Consider the following 13,602-nt stretch of genomic DNA (forward strand, 5'->3'; position numbering starts at 1 on the left):
CAACTTCCGCCTCGGCAAACAAACAAACAAACTAGCACAAAAAAAGCATTGCATTGCAAAAGCATTGGGTTCAAAATGTTGAATGCAAACTGTGTGTATCCAGATTATTGCATGATCTTTGAACATTAATTAGAAATAGGAAAATTGAGCGGAGCACTACTTGATCTAGAAATGTTTATTTATATCATTTCTATTAAGTGAGTGGTGTTCATTCATTTTTATCAATTTAGAAAAATTAAAAATCAAAAAACTCCGACATGAGGAATGTAGAGAATGTGTTGTCCTGTGATGGCATGGAGACAGGATGTAATTAGTAGATAGATGGAGGGGAGCGAGGGAGAAGAGCGCAAAGGGTTAAAGGTAAGAAAGAATAGGACTCGGAGGTGAGCGGCAAAGGAATTTTCAGCATTCCTGCCCTCCCCCCCCCCCGAGGGATAGCAACTCCTCATGCTCCCTTCAAGAAAGCTACCACACACACACACACACACACACACACACTCTAAAGTGCAACTGCCATGCCGAGAGGCCCCACAGCAGCATGTGTTTGTCACAATTGTGTCGGGCCAACAGAGGAGGGAGGATGGCGCTGCGGTGGGTGAGGCCAGCAGAAAGTCTGCCCCCCCCCCCCCCCATTCAGAGATCAGTCCACTCAGTCAGCAGAGGGGAAAACTTTCGGCAGACAAACGTGACCTCGCTGAGAATGGACCGCTCGCTAGTGAAGTGAAAAGGGACACTGAATGTTCAGTCAGTGTAAATAATGGTGTCTCCCCAGACAGGGTCAGATCGCTGCGTGTCGCTGCGTGTCTTTCTCCTTGCTGCTGTTGAGCGTCAGCGTGGCGTCACAACGTGGATCATTTCACAGTGCGGTTTTAAGTACCAAATTAAAAGCCATGCATTTATTTCAAAAGGAAGTACCAAATCAACTCTTGACTATGTGGTGCACCATATTTCCTCGTGGACATCCGGTGATAACTCTACCTTTAATTGTTTTTGTTCCAATAAAAGAGTAGAAATTTTGCAGAAATAATTTTTTTGCAAGGGATTCCTGGAAAATACTGATCCCAAAACGCTGTGTGTTTTATAGATGTGAAAACAACCCTTGATGGACGCTGCAGCTGTTAGCCATGATGCACAAGGATAAGGATGGTCCCTGTTTGGACTTCTGGTCAACTTTAACCTTGATCTTTTCCAGCAGAAATGTGTTTTCTTTTTTTACATTTTTAATCTCAAGAAGGATGTTCCAGTACGATTTTGCTGTGAAGTTCTAACAACAACAACAACAACAATAGCCATTAGCACCGTTCATATGTGTGATTTCAGCACCATGTAGCTCGTTTAGTAGCTCGATATCATCATTTGACTCATGCGATGTTGTAAAGAGGGGATTGTGTGACTCTACACAACCGAATTTAACGTGCCGTTGAAAGTGCTTTTCCAATATAAGAGAGCGAAGCGAGATGATCGCTAATGCTCTACGATCGGGAGTCTTGCATTACTGCACAAACGCCATGCTACTATAATGGTGCAACATGCACCAGTCAGAAGGACGCCCTGGGGGGGGGAGGGCCCATCGACTACTGCTATGGGACAAGCTGGCTGAAAGGTGGCAAACAGCAGAAGAGAGATACAAATAGATTTATTCCCACGCCAGCTAAAACAGGCGATGCGAACGCAGGTACTATTTCTCAGTGGGAATACTACAACGTGGACGCAGGTCTTGCCTGCAGCCCTGCTGTTTGAGTTCACTAAGTTCTCGTTGGCCTTTTCAACCTGCCGTATATGGAAACCTAATCCGGAACTTCACAGTCCTCCACTCCAAGCTGCTCTGGTATAACAATCAAGGAAGAGGGAAGAGAGGGGGGGGGGGGGACTTCCTGATATGGGGTTTCCCAAGGAAGTAGTTTTTGAGACATGACATCAGCAACACAGAAGTGTTTTGATTTAGCCTGAAGAGAAAAGAGGATGGGTGGGAAAACCCCTCCACCATCACAAGAGTAACCATCTAGCTCTCTCTCTCTCTCTCTCTCTCTCTTGCTCTGGGCCATGATGCAAATAAAATAAATGGTGGGGGGGGGGGACTGTGAGGTGGAATCGAGAGGCAGACAAAAAAACCGATCAGCTGAAACAGACAGAAACCTCAAATGTAGCTTCTCAGCCGCCACGGGGGGGGGGGGGGGATTTTCCCTGCGTTAAAGACGTGTCCTATTTTCATTTGAGTATCAAAATACCCCGACTCGTCATTCTCACGTGAGCAACTGTTCCATTCGCACTCAAAAACTCAAAAACAGACCATCTGACTGCCAAACGTAGGGAGGGAGAGAGAGAGAGAGAGAGCGAGAGAGGCAGGAACCCCTCTTTCCCGCCCTGTGGGATGCTTTCAATAATCCCATAGTTTACATTCCTTCACAGAAACAACAATGTCACTGACCCGTTTAAACTGCGACGGCAGTTTAATATGTCACTACAGTCTCTTTCCCACGTGGATAAATATGTACAGCCCCCCCCGTGCCAAGCAACAACCCCCCCACCCCACTCCGGTGTCCTCTTAGCCTCCGTGGGAAGGTGACACCAGCAGGCAGCCTTCTTCCTGGTTCAGCACAGCCTTCCCTTATTGGCCTGCGAGCTCCCTCCAATCGGTTCGCTTTTCCGTGACATTTAAACGCACGGAAGCACGATATCGCCATAGCTTCTTCTTCTTTTTCTCCACAATGCTTTTTCACGAAGTTCTCCGGAGAATGGGAAAATGGTCCCGGGAACATGGCAGCTACGATCATGAGCGTAAACAAAGTACTGAGACTTCTGGCCCAATCAAATGGCAACCAATTCTCACCCAAAACCCTTCTGTTGTGTTTTGCCCATCTGTTTACACACAAACAGCGTGACTGAGCACGCAGTACTGTTGATAGTCATTGAAATTTGATACCATTACGCTAACAAAATGTTTATGGACTATGCACTATGCACATTTCATATGGTTCCATATGAACTGTGCATAGTGCATACTATGCAATAATAATAGTGCGTACCCTGTGCACTATTATTATTGTAACCACGCTCAACCTTAAAAGCACCCTTGCCTTCAGGCAGACACTTTATGCCATAAATAAACCTTACACAGGCCATTTAGATCCCTGATTGAGACAAGAGGGGATCATTTCCCAGAAGAATTTTCAGATTTGCACTGGACCAAGTATGCCAACATCCTCTGACCCAGGGTCAGGCCTGTGCTAACATGAAAGTCGACCACGGTGACCTTTGGGGTCCTCTGCGGGCCCTTTGTGGGGCTTTCCCACATAGGCCACTTTTTGAAGTCCCCTGGAAATATTTCCCATGGTCCTGCCAGCCAAGACCTCTCAGGACCCGAGGGGTTTAGCGGTTACCTGAGGAGGAGGTCAGGCCACACCGGAGGAGACCCACCACACAAGCGCTTCCTTCTTGGTTTAAGACACCTCTATAAATAAGTCACCCTCCCTAATTCCTTACGAACACACACACACACGTATTCTGGAAGCATGCCGGATAGTGTTTCAGCATTTATGTGTGTATGTGCGTATCACCTGTGGGATCGTCGCTATGTTGCCAGAGAGGGACGCTGCACACCGTAAGCCTTCCCCCTCAGCTGTTTAGCGTGAGATCAGCATCAGCAATAGTTGAATGCAACATGAAGGGAACGCGGGACACGCACAGGTTCCACTGTTTGTCTAATATCTAGTAGTAGCAGTTAAACAATGATTTCCTGTCCATCCGATCTATGGCTCTAAGACAGGATCACACTGCAGGCCTCATTGTCGTGAAACCCAATCAGCACATGGGCAGGCAAGCATTGCGACCCACCTCTAATCCGACAACTGGCTTCATTCCATTTCTGCAGACCCCGACTGCCCGTTACCCTGGACATGTGACCCTGGGCTCGCAATCAAGAGCTTCCAGGTCACGCTTGGAGTGATTTAATATTAGCACTTCAGAAGCTGGTGACGTAATGGTCACATTAGTTACTGAGAGACTCTCCAGAGACATGAAGTCACAAGGAAGAACATTCATCGTATTTCTATTCAATATTTTGCTTTTGCCTGCATGTTGCGCTGCAATCTGTGTGAACTTTGATTAACACTGGAAACCAAATGCAAATGTTTGAGTCATTAAAGCCTGCCTATTTGGAGATTTACTTCATCTGCATCACTGTAGTGGAAGGGGCGTTTGAGTTTACCGCAGCGTCCAATGAGTACAAACTATTGAAACAGCAACTGTACTTTATCTGAGAATATTTATATATGTTCAAGTCTGAGTTACGTGTTTTTCTATTCAATTCAATTCGATTTTATTTCTATAGCGCCAGACCACAACAGAAAGTCATCTTAAGGCACTTCACAGGATTAGCAGGAAAAGACCTGCAGGGAAAGACAGAACCCAACTTGACCCACAAGAGCAAGCACTTTGGCAACAGAGGCAAGGAAAAACTTGCCTTTAACAGGCAGAAACCTTGGTCAGAACCTAGGCTCATGGTGGAAGGCCATCTGTCTGGACCGGCTGGGTTGAGAGAGAGCGAGAGAGAGAGAGAGGGAGAGAGAGAATGGCAGGTAGGAGGAGAGTCAGGATAGGGAGACAGAGAGCAGGAGCAGTCAAAAACAAGATGTAACATCTAGGCTGCTGAACAAGATACTGACTAAAGAGCTGCTCTATAAAGCTATAAATGCTAATGCTAATGTTATGGACATCATATATTTAGAATAACAAGCGGGATTACCGTCCCCTAATACACTCTTCACTTTATGCATCGCTCAAGAAAGACCTCCCGAAAGTAATAGAATAGAACAAGGACAAATCTATAGCAAACAAGTGCAAGCCCACACATTTCCGTGTCCCCCCCCCCCCCCCCTTGATTGTCTTTCCTGCCACTTACAGCAGGGGATTAGGGTTAGGACCAGTGACATGCGGTGAGGTTCGTGTCTGGTGAGGCACAGTCAGATTTACAAATAAATGAACCTACAGCTTGTTCATCATTTGATTGGCAACATTTAACGTGTTTTGTTTAAAAATTCGTACCAGCATTTTTTACATATTGTCACAAACCTGGCTCATCAGTTTATGACAAAAAGGGGAGACCACACATAATCTGCGTATTTACAAGAGATTTAATGAAATTATTCAACTCTGCGGATCAGTGTGCGTGCAGCGTTGAATGTGTGTGGATGCGTGTGTGTTGATCAGTTAAAGTTTAACTGATGTTTAACTGTTAAACACATGTTCTGAGACGGGATGAGGGGGCGTGTCCCCGTCCAGCTGGGGCTACGCCGAGAGAGATAACGGAACGAAACGGCAGAGTTATGCCAACGATGGAGGAAAAGCTGGCCTTCATTTGACAGCTTATGTTCTCTAGAACGTTTCAGAACGCTCGTTCACATCTAATGGACTCTGTCAGGCCCAGTCTGCCGCGGTTCTGCTCAAATCGGTCCCAGAAACGGCCAGACGCCGGTCTCACGGGCTCGAAGCAGCAACAGTGCAATATAATATACAAATAGAATAAAATCGCTCGGTTCTCCTTTTCCTTAGCTTTGTGTACGCTGATGTTAAGTCTCCGCTGTCCGTCCAAAGCCAGGTCTATCCGGGACGTCTCAAAAGTTTCTAGCGCAATTTGACCATGAATACGCGCGGTCGCTGCTCGTGTTTGACGAGGCTTCTCGGTAAATTCTTCATGTCGCAATATCCCATCCGAGTCCAGAAGTTGAGAAAAGAAGGCAAGAAAAGCAGAAAACACGGGTTCTTGCTTGACGTCCAGACAGCCAGCGTTTCCGTGTTTACAAGCCCGTCTCGAACGAGCGGATCAGCTGATGAGTGCGCTGAATCACTCACTGGCCTCCTATCGGCTGGAGACAGTATTACACATGGCCTCATTCTGCAGTATTTTAATGCCGCTGAGCACAAGAACACGTGACGCACTAATAGTATTATTAAAAATGAAAAAATCATAAAATATATAATATAATATCACTGATGTTATATTATATATTATATGATTTTTATATGATTTTTTATAATACAATACATGATTTTTATATGATTTTAGGCTGTGCCTCACTTGCCTCCCCTGACTGCACGTCACTGGTTAGGACAGCCGGAGACGTGATTGACTGCTCAGCGCGACTAATGAGTGAACGCGTGTTTGAAGTGGCCGAGGCCTCTAAGAAGGCCAAAGAAGACAGAAAATAATTTAAGTCTTCAAGGCTCTACGGGGGTCACATGCGGGGAAAGTGAATCATTCCCCTGCTTGGTTAATGTGTGACATGGGAACTGTTGAAACCTTGTGGTGGCGGGGGGGCAGTGAGTCAGGGGTGCACCGAGGGATCGGGGTCAATAACAGGGCGTACGGGAAACTTCCCGTTGTGACCTCTGTCACGATGCTGCTACAAAATAAATGGAAACACAGGGTGGAACACTGGACTGGAATTTAGTCCACCATCTATTCACTATGAATTAACAACAGTTCCCTAAATAGATTATTATTAAATTACAGAGAAATGAACCAATTATTCCTCCAAACACACACACACACACACACACAGTGTGGAGTTCAATGGTCTCAGACTTTTGTAAGAACTGACACTAAAATGTCCAAAGTTTGATTTCAGAGTGATAAATCGTTGCCGCTCTACTTCTACCTCCTACATGGGGAAATATACCTTTTGTGTGGCTGAAAACTTCCTGTCGGCTCGGTTTCCATTTATTCAGAAAAGGGAAGTATTTTATAGAAATCGCAGAAATCAAATCTCTTAAAGCGGCTTCTGAAGTGTCGGCGTGTGGGAGCGATGAAGGTGGCGATAATGTGGATGAAGGTGGCGATGATGTAGATGAAGGTGGCGATGATGTAGATGAAGGTGGCGATGATGTAGATGAAGGTGGCGATGATGTAGATGAAGGTGGCGATGATGTAGATGAAGGTGGCGATGGTGACAACAGTTCAAAGGGGCCAGTTCAAAGGGGCTGCACAAATGACAGACTAGATTTTGTCGCTGACGTCAGAGCAGCGGTGTCCTGTTTTACGGTGGCCTCTGCTCGGAGGAAACGGAGACGTTCAGAGATTGGACTGAGCAGCTGGGCTCAAAGTGAGCAGTGCAGCTAAAATTCTGCCCCCCCCCCCCCCCCCCCACCTGACGGATGAGGCTCGATGGCTGTCATCTGAGTCCTGCTGATCACGCAGGCCGGGTATCTACAGCCCCAGAGCGCGGCGCTCACTGGTGGCATGTCACTGGCACGCAGTCGCTTTCACACTCGTTGCTTGGGACCTCTCCGGTTTCACACACGTCTCCAATGCCCCTGACGGTGCATGAACTTACCCGCTCCTCTCTCTTCATCTTTAACGTCGCTACCGTTGAAACGATGAATGCTACACCTGCAGCTTAGCCATATTCAGTTATATATTTAATATAATTAATTAAAAATCACTAGGAAACGGTTCACACTTGGCATGTAGTCGTGGAATCGAGCAAGCTTTGTAAATATGCAAAGATTTATGATAGTCAGTCCCTGATTGCGTTGTTTAACCCCCAGTTTGCACGCTGGCGTCGACGGCGTCAGAGGAATGCAAGGAATTTGCCTTCGGCATCTCAAAAGCAAGCACGGACACTCCCGTGCCGTGAAGCCCCATTTGGAGACAGCTTTGCTAAAACCTGAAACATTTCTCCTTCGCATTTTCTGAAGCAGCTCCTACTTTGTGATTGAGGCGGCGGCCAGCAGTCTGCAGTCTAACACAGAAATGATCAGTAATAACAGCGTTAATAAACTCATCAGAATCTGGAGCACAAGCTTAGCATTTTATGTCTCCCCCCCCCCCAAAAAAAAAGAAGAGATTTTCAGTCACAACCTTCAGGCACTTTATGAAATACTAGAAGTCTACGAACTTTGACTCTAATTTAATAAACCTCGTGGCCGTGGTGGTAGGATTTCATTTTCAAGAATATCCGACTAAAATAAAGCTTTGTGTCGGCATAAACGGCACAATCAGCACAGATCAATAAATGACAATATTTCTATTCTATATGCAATATGTTAGAATTTGGATTTTTACAATCTAGCAGGAGGGAGTGGGTGGCAGACAGCCCCCCCCCCCCTTCTGTTCTGTTAATGCACAATAGTAAGCGCGGGAAAATAAGTGGTGAGAGGAGGAGCGGAGACACGAGGGAGGGGGAGGTGAATGGAAGGCTTTTTATCTCGAGTTTCCCACATCCTGTGAAAGACTGCAAACGTGGCCACCCAATTTGAAAGAATGCGAGGAATGCGCCTTTTCTTCCCGGCAAGCTTTGATGTGCAGCGAGTTGCGAGGGGATTGTCAAAGCGACTCAAATAAAAACCACAGCGCCAGACGTCACTTCAGCCCATAATCAGTGCTAAATGGGAAAGTAATCAGGTCAGAGACAAAGCACGGCGAAGGCCGAGTGACCCGCCGCACTGCGTTTCCTCTCGCCTTAATGGCGTCCGTGTGGAGGCTGAAGCGTGGCCGGCAGGAAGAGACGCAACTCAAAGTAAACATGAGACACGCTGAAATCATGAATCCATTCAACACAGTTTCATTTAGTCGGCACTCCTGTCCTGCGTTAAAGTCTATTAATAATAGAGCGACCGCGTCTCAAAGGGAGGACACGAGGGGCGGGGCTGCCTTTGAATTTACATTTCCTTTTATCTCGAATGTGTCGTTATTAATTCAGTCTCTCACGTTTTTAGCGCGTTTTTATTCCCGCCACGTCTGTGTCGGTTACGAGCCTTTTTTTTTTTTTTGTCCTTCTTCTTTTTTTGGCGGGGGTGATTGACGTGCGTTTCGCAACGCGAATATCCAGTCCTATTGGTGGAGAGACCGGAAAGGGGCGGTACCTGGGCTGACGTCATGCGTGCTGCAACGCCCTCCTACTACTGCGCTATAAGCGCTCTGCCCCGGATCCCTCGTTTCTAGGAGCCGGTGTCTGACGGAAGCGTCGGTTGCTACGCTTTGTCCGTCTGTCTGTCCCGTCGGTTCCACGTCGAGGCGTTCGTGTTTACGGAGCGCAGCGGAATCCGGAGCCATCTTTGCTGCTTTTCTTCCATCCCGATGAGAGGATCTTAACCCCCGTTTTGAGTCGCCGCAGCTTTGGACTTAACCCTCGACGGGAGCTCCGCGCCACCATAACGAACGCACCCCGTTCATAAAGACGACAACGAGCGGCGCACTTTGGTGATTTTATTCTGGAAGGAATGCTGCTGTCCAAGCTCAATTCTCTGGCCCACATCTCCGCCGACATGCCGGCGAAGATCCAGCTCCAGGTCCACCAAGGTGAGACGCCCTTCTTCCTCCCTGTTGTCATGGCGGCGCGACGTCGCCGCAGCAATGGCGCGTCCACGTCGGCGCGCGTTTTTCCTTTAGCGTTGTGGCGTCTCCGCGCCGTTACCGGCGGTGACCGGCTGTGTTTGTGTTTGCAGCGAAGGACCGGGAGCCGTTCGAGAAGCTCTACCAGGTCGGCGGGGTTCTGGGCAGCGGCGGCTTCGGCACCGTCTACTCGGGGACGCGCGTCGCCGACGGAGTTTCGGTGAGCACGGAGGCGTCGTGTCCGCATTGGCGGCGGCATCGCGGTAACGCGCGGCCGGGCTGACGTTTAAAGCGGCTTCCCTCTGCTTCTTCTCCAGGTCGCCGTCAAGCATGTGGCCAAGGACCGGATCTCCGAGTGGGGCGAGCTGGTAAGGAGCCCCCCCCCCCCCATCATGAGCTGGATTCAGCCTGGTCTTTATTGGCCATTGATGAGCGTCTCTCATTTATTGATCTTTTTTTTTTTTTTTACAGTCGAATGGCTCTCGGGTTCCCATGGAGATCGTCTTGTTGAAGAAAGTCTGCACGGGCTTCCGCGGCGTCATCAAGATGCTGGACTGGTTCGAGCGAGCGGACAGCTTCATCATCGTGATGGAGAGGCCCGAGAACGTCAAGGACCTGTTCGACTTCATCACGGAGAAAGGCGCCCTGGCGGAGGAGCTGGCGCGGAGCTTCTTCCGCCAGGTGCTGGAGGCCGTGCGTCACTGCCACGCCTGTGGCGTCGTGCACCGGGACATCAAGGACGAGAACCTCCTCATCGACCTCCGAACCGGGGAGATGAAGCTCATCGACTTTGGCTCTGGAGCGTTACTGAAAGACACCATTTACACGGACTTTGACGGTGAGTCGCCAGTGGGAGGCATTTTATTTTGTATTTGTACACTATATATTTTTATTTTTTTTCACAAAAACAAAAATTGCTATTTTTAGTCTCGTGATTTGCGTTATCAGAATTCACCAGAAATTCCCTGGTTGTGTAATCTCTGACCCCCCCCTGCCACCCACACCCATCAGCCTGTTAGTATTGCCTTTACTTTGTCGCCCTCTATCGGGAGCAAGTGGGAATTTTACAACTCAAAGTTTGTAAACAAAGTCACGTGTCTGCCCCCGCCCCGCCCCCCAGCCCGCCTGTCACGCTCCCTGGCACCTGAGCAGCAGCTCACCGTTTCCCACTTATTGACACGTTTGGTTTGACATATTCCCCGAGGGGGGGGGGGCAGCGATGTGAGCTCCGTTCGTGAATGTGTTCCTGTATTTCCTTACACCTGACAGGCACCAGAGTGTACAGCCCCCCCGAGTGGATCAAATACCATCGCTATCACGGGCGCTCTGCTACCGTCTGGTCCCTGGGGGTCTTGCTCTATGACATGGTGTGCGGCGACATCCCATTTGAGCACGATGAGGAGATCACAAACGGGCAGGTCGTCTTTCGGAGGAGAGTCTCCGCAGGTAGAGTCACACTCCAGGCTTCACGCGCGCGCAGAAGCTCGTGCTCCGGTTTAGCGCTCCGTGCTCATCGGCTGCCGTCTTTCCTCCAGAATGTCAGCAGCTGGTCAGGTGGTGCCTGTGTCTGCGGCCGGCTGACCGCCCGTCCTTCGAGGACATCATCAACCACTCGTGGATGCAGGGCGCGTCCTCCTCGGTCGTTCTGTCCGCAGCACAGACGGAGAAGGCCGGCGGCGAGATCAGGCTGCACAGCATCAGCCACGAGCCCGCAGCTTTCCTGCCCGCCCCCGTGGCCGTGGCTCGGTGATGGAGGTCCGCTCCGGTCTGCACTGGCAGACTTGCCACTGAGGCGAGGAGGGGCGAGCGGGAAATGTCTCGACCCGGGACACCGTCCAAGCCAGACCGTCGACCTGCGTCTGTCCTGGTAGGACTCTGATCTGGACAGGGGGGGGGGGGCGGGGTCCGTCAGTCTGTCGGGGAGCGTGCCTGTACATGCGCATGTGCTCACCGCCGCGTGGCCAGCGGGCGGTCCGAGCCGTGTGACGTCTCGCTACACCGTCCTCCGCTCGCCCTCGTCAGCGAGGCGCCGGCGAGCGGCGTGAGTTTCACAAAGTGCCTTCTCTGAGATTGTTTGGGAGGACCCTGAAAATACTTGAACAAGGCTTTTCTGTGCCGCCTTTTGTGCGATCAGAGGGGCCGACGCCATTCACAACCAATACTATCGCGTCTTCTATTCATCCGACGTCACGGGAAACCGGAGAACCTCAGAGCTGTGACAGAGGAACCCGTGCAAACTAACGACTAAACCTGAAACACTGGACTCGCTGCATTCTGTTTACTACGACTCCACCTCTTACGCTACGACCTCTGCTTCCGCCGCGTGTTGTACTGTGTACAAATACGGCGGCTCGTTCACGCCCACCTGAGTGCACAACCGCAATGCAGCGTGGGCCTTTCCCAAATGCAACCTCCTCTGCTGGTTTCTTTCCTCTTTGTGTTTATACAGTGCCTCACGAAGGTCTTAAAATTCAGTTGGAGACAAGTACTGTAAAGAAGAATATTTATTCTTACTGTGACTTCTTCCTCACCGTCAAAAAATAACAAACAAACACAGAATATATTTATTTATTTATGAGAGAATTTCGGCCGTACGTGTGTTTCATTCCAGTCACTGAAGGGCCCACTGCTTATTTAAAAGAGAAAAATGACAGGACTTTTTTTTAAAACCATATTTATGGCTTGAAATTTTCAAAGAGCAGATTTGAGTGTGTTTATATTTGTTTATAATGTAAATAACATTGTACATAGTCTTTGAAAGCACTTCCGTCTTAATGTACCTAAAGCATTGAGTCTACTGATGTTTTGTTACTCTGTTGTCTGCTGTGGAGAAAATTAGTCGACTGTTTGTGTCCGTGTATGTGTGTGTGTGTGTGTGTGTGTGTGTGTGTGTGTGTATTTCATATGCTGAATTTAGAATTGTGAATTATATTAGAAACTATTTTTATACAATGTCAATAAATATTTTTTTTTACCTATAACACGACTCCTCTGTGCTCTTTAAGTTGTGTAACTTATCATTAAGGTCCTGTTGAGATCAACTTTAAGGGTTAAAGCCACGAGCCTCGGCGTAAATGGCACCGGTTCCCACACACACACACGCACACAGAATTGATTCATAATACAAACAGGAACAGATGGGGTTCCTGTTTCAGGGCAGCACAGTAAGCAGAGCTGTTGCCTCAAAGCAAGAAGGTTCCGGGTTCCGTTTTGAGCCGTTTGCATGGCCTCTCGTGTCACCACCTCAACACCACCTCACTTGTAGCCAGCTGACATATCACCAGCAGACCAATGATCCACAGGACGAAGAACCGGCTGTACAAGACAATGGATGGATGGACCCCTTAGAAGAGCTGTCTTAAAACGCAGAGAACGGGTGAATATATACGATGCTATTGCGTCATTTCCTCATCTGGTCTCTCTGTTCAGAGGCCGTATCCATGCAGAGCGAAAGCATTCCGGGGATTCACTGCAAACAGTTCAGAATCCTAGAGGCTTCAAGGTGAATTACACACCTGAAATACCTGAAAATGACAAATAACCAGTGCAGGACTTAGCCCAACCGACTTTTCTTCGGATACCGCCTGCAAGAGTGAAATGTTTTGAAAGCAGGTGGATAAATAGTCAGGAAATCGGGTTCAGAAATTCATACTTAACCTCCATGATGAATTGGGGTACCTTTAACGCGCTCCGACGGATGCTAACACGCTACTGACAAATGGTTCTCCTTGTAATTGCCGGTATGCTAAAAGTCACCTCATAGCCACGTCGCTGTGTTAAAGAACTCAAACGGATTTAATCTCACGCCCATCAACGGTTTGATAGAAGACAGACAACAAATATTTATCATCATTTCTTTGTCTTGGTGTTGCAGAAATGTCTCCATTCAGGCAGCGCTGCGTGACGCAAATCTATTTAATGCTCACTCACAGCATTGTTCATTTGCTGCATCAAACAATGCTTTATGCATGCTTCGCTCACAAACCTAATCCTCAGTCTGCACCTGGTATCTGTTCCCTTATCATCTCTTGCAAGTCTTCAGCCTGTCTGCCTCACACAATAGCTTCAACCTTCAAACACTCTAAATCGGGCGTGACTGAAGTTAAAAATACAGCAAATCAAAATCCTGTCCCGGCTCCAAGCGGCTCTTTGTGTCAAGTGGTACGATAAAAATAGAGCTCATCAAAGGAAGCCATCCCTAAAAATAAAATAGCATCTCAACGCAAGTTTAAACAGTAGTTTAGGTTGTCAGCGCCCTTCTTGGTCTGACG

At 48.3% G+C, this 13,602-nt stretch overlaps 1 protein-coding gene across 1 annotated transcript; it reads left to right on the forward strand.

Annotated features, from left to right (window-relative positions):
• Positions 1–9,213: 9,213 nt before the first annotated feature.
• LOC137916865 (serine/threonine-protein kinase pim-1-like) lies at positions 9,214–12,305 on the forward strand. Its single transcript, XM_068759832.1, has 6 exons — positions 9,214–9,298; positions 9,445–9,551; positions 9,649–9,699; positions 9,803–10,169; positions 10,601–10,777; positions 10,867–12,305. The coding sequence occupies exons 1-6, from the start codon at positions 9,220–9,222 to the stop codon at positions 11,079–11,081; spliced, it is 996 nt and encodes a 331-aa protein (XP_068615933.1). The 5' UTR covers positions 9,214–9,219; the 3' UTR covers positions 11,082–12,305.
• The last annotated feature ends 1,297 nt before the right edge of the window (positions 12,306–13,602 follow it).

Source organism: Brachionichthys hirsutus, unplaced genomic scaffold (genome assembly GCF_040956055.1).
Source record: "Brachionichthys hirsutus isolate HB-005 unplaced genomic scaffold, CSIRO-AGI_Bhir_v1 contig_295, whole genome shotgun sequence".
NCBI lineage: Eukaryota > Metazoa > Chordata > Actinopteri > Lophiiformes > Brachionichthyidae > Brachionichthys > Brachionichthys hirsutus.

Excerpts from the sequence above, each read along its gene's own strand:
- LOC137916865 (XM_068759832.1), top strand. The coding sequence starts at position 9,220 with ATGCTGCTGTCCAAGCTCAATTCTCTGGCCCACATCTCCGCCGACATG. Across the intron at positions 9,299-9,444 it reads CCAGCTCCAGGTCCACCAAG|CGAAGGACCGGGAGCCGTTC; the intron begins GTGAGACGCCCT and ends TTGTGTTTGCAG. Across the intron at positions 10,778-10,866 it reads TCGGAGGAGAGTCTCCGCAG|AATGTCAGCAGCTGGTCAGG; the intron begins GTAGAGTCACAC and ends TCTTTCCTCCAG.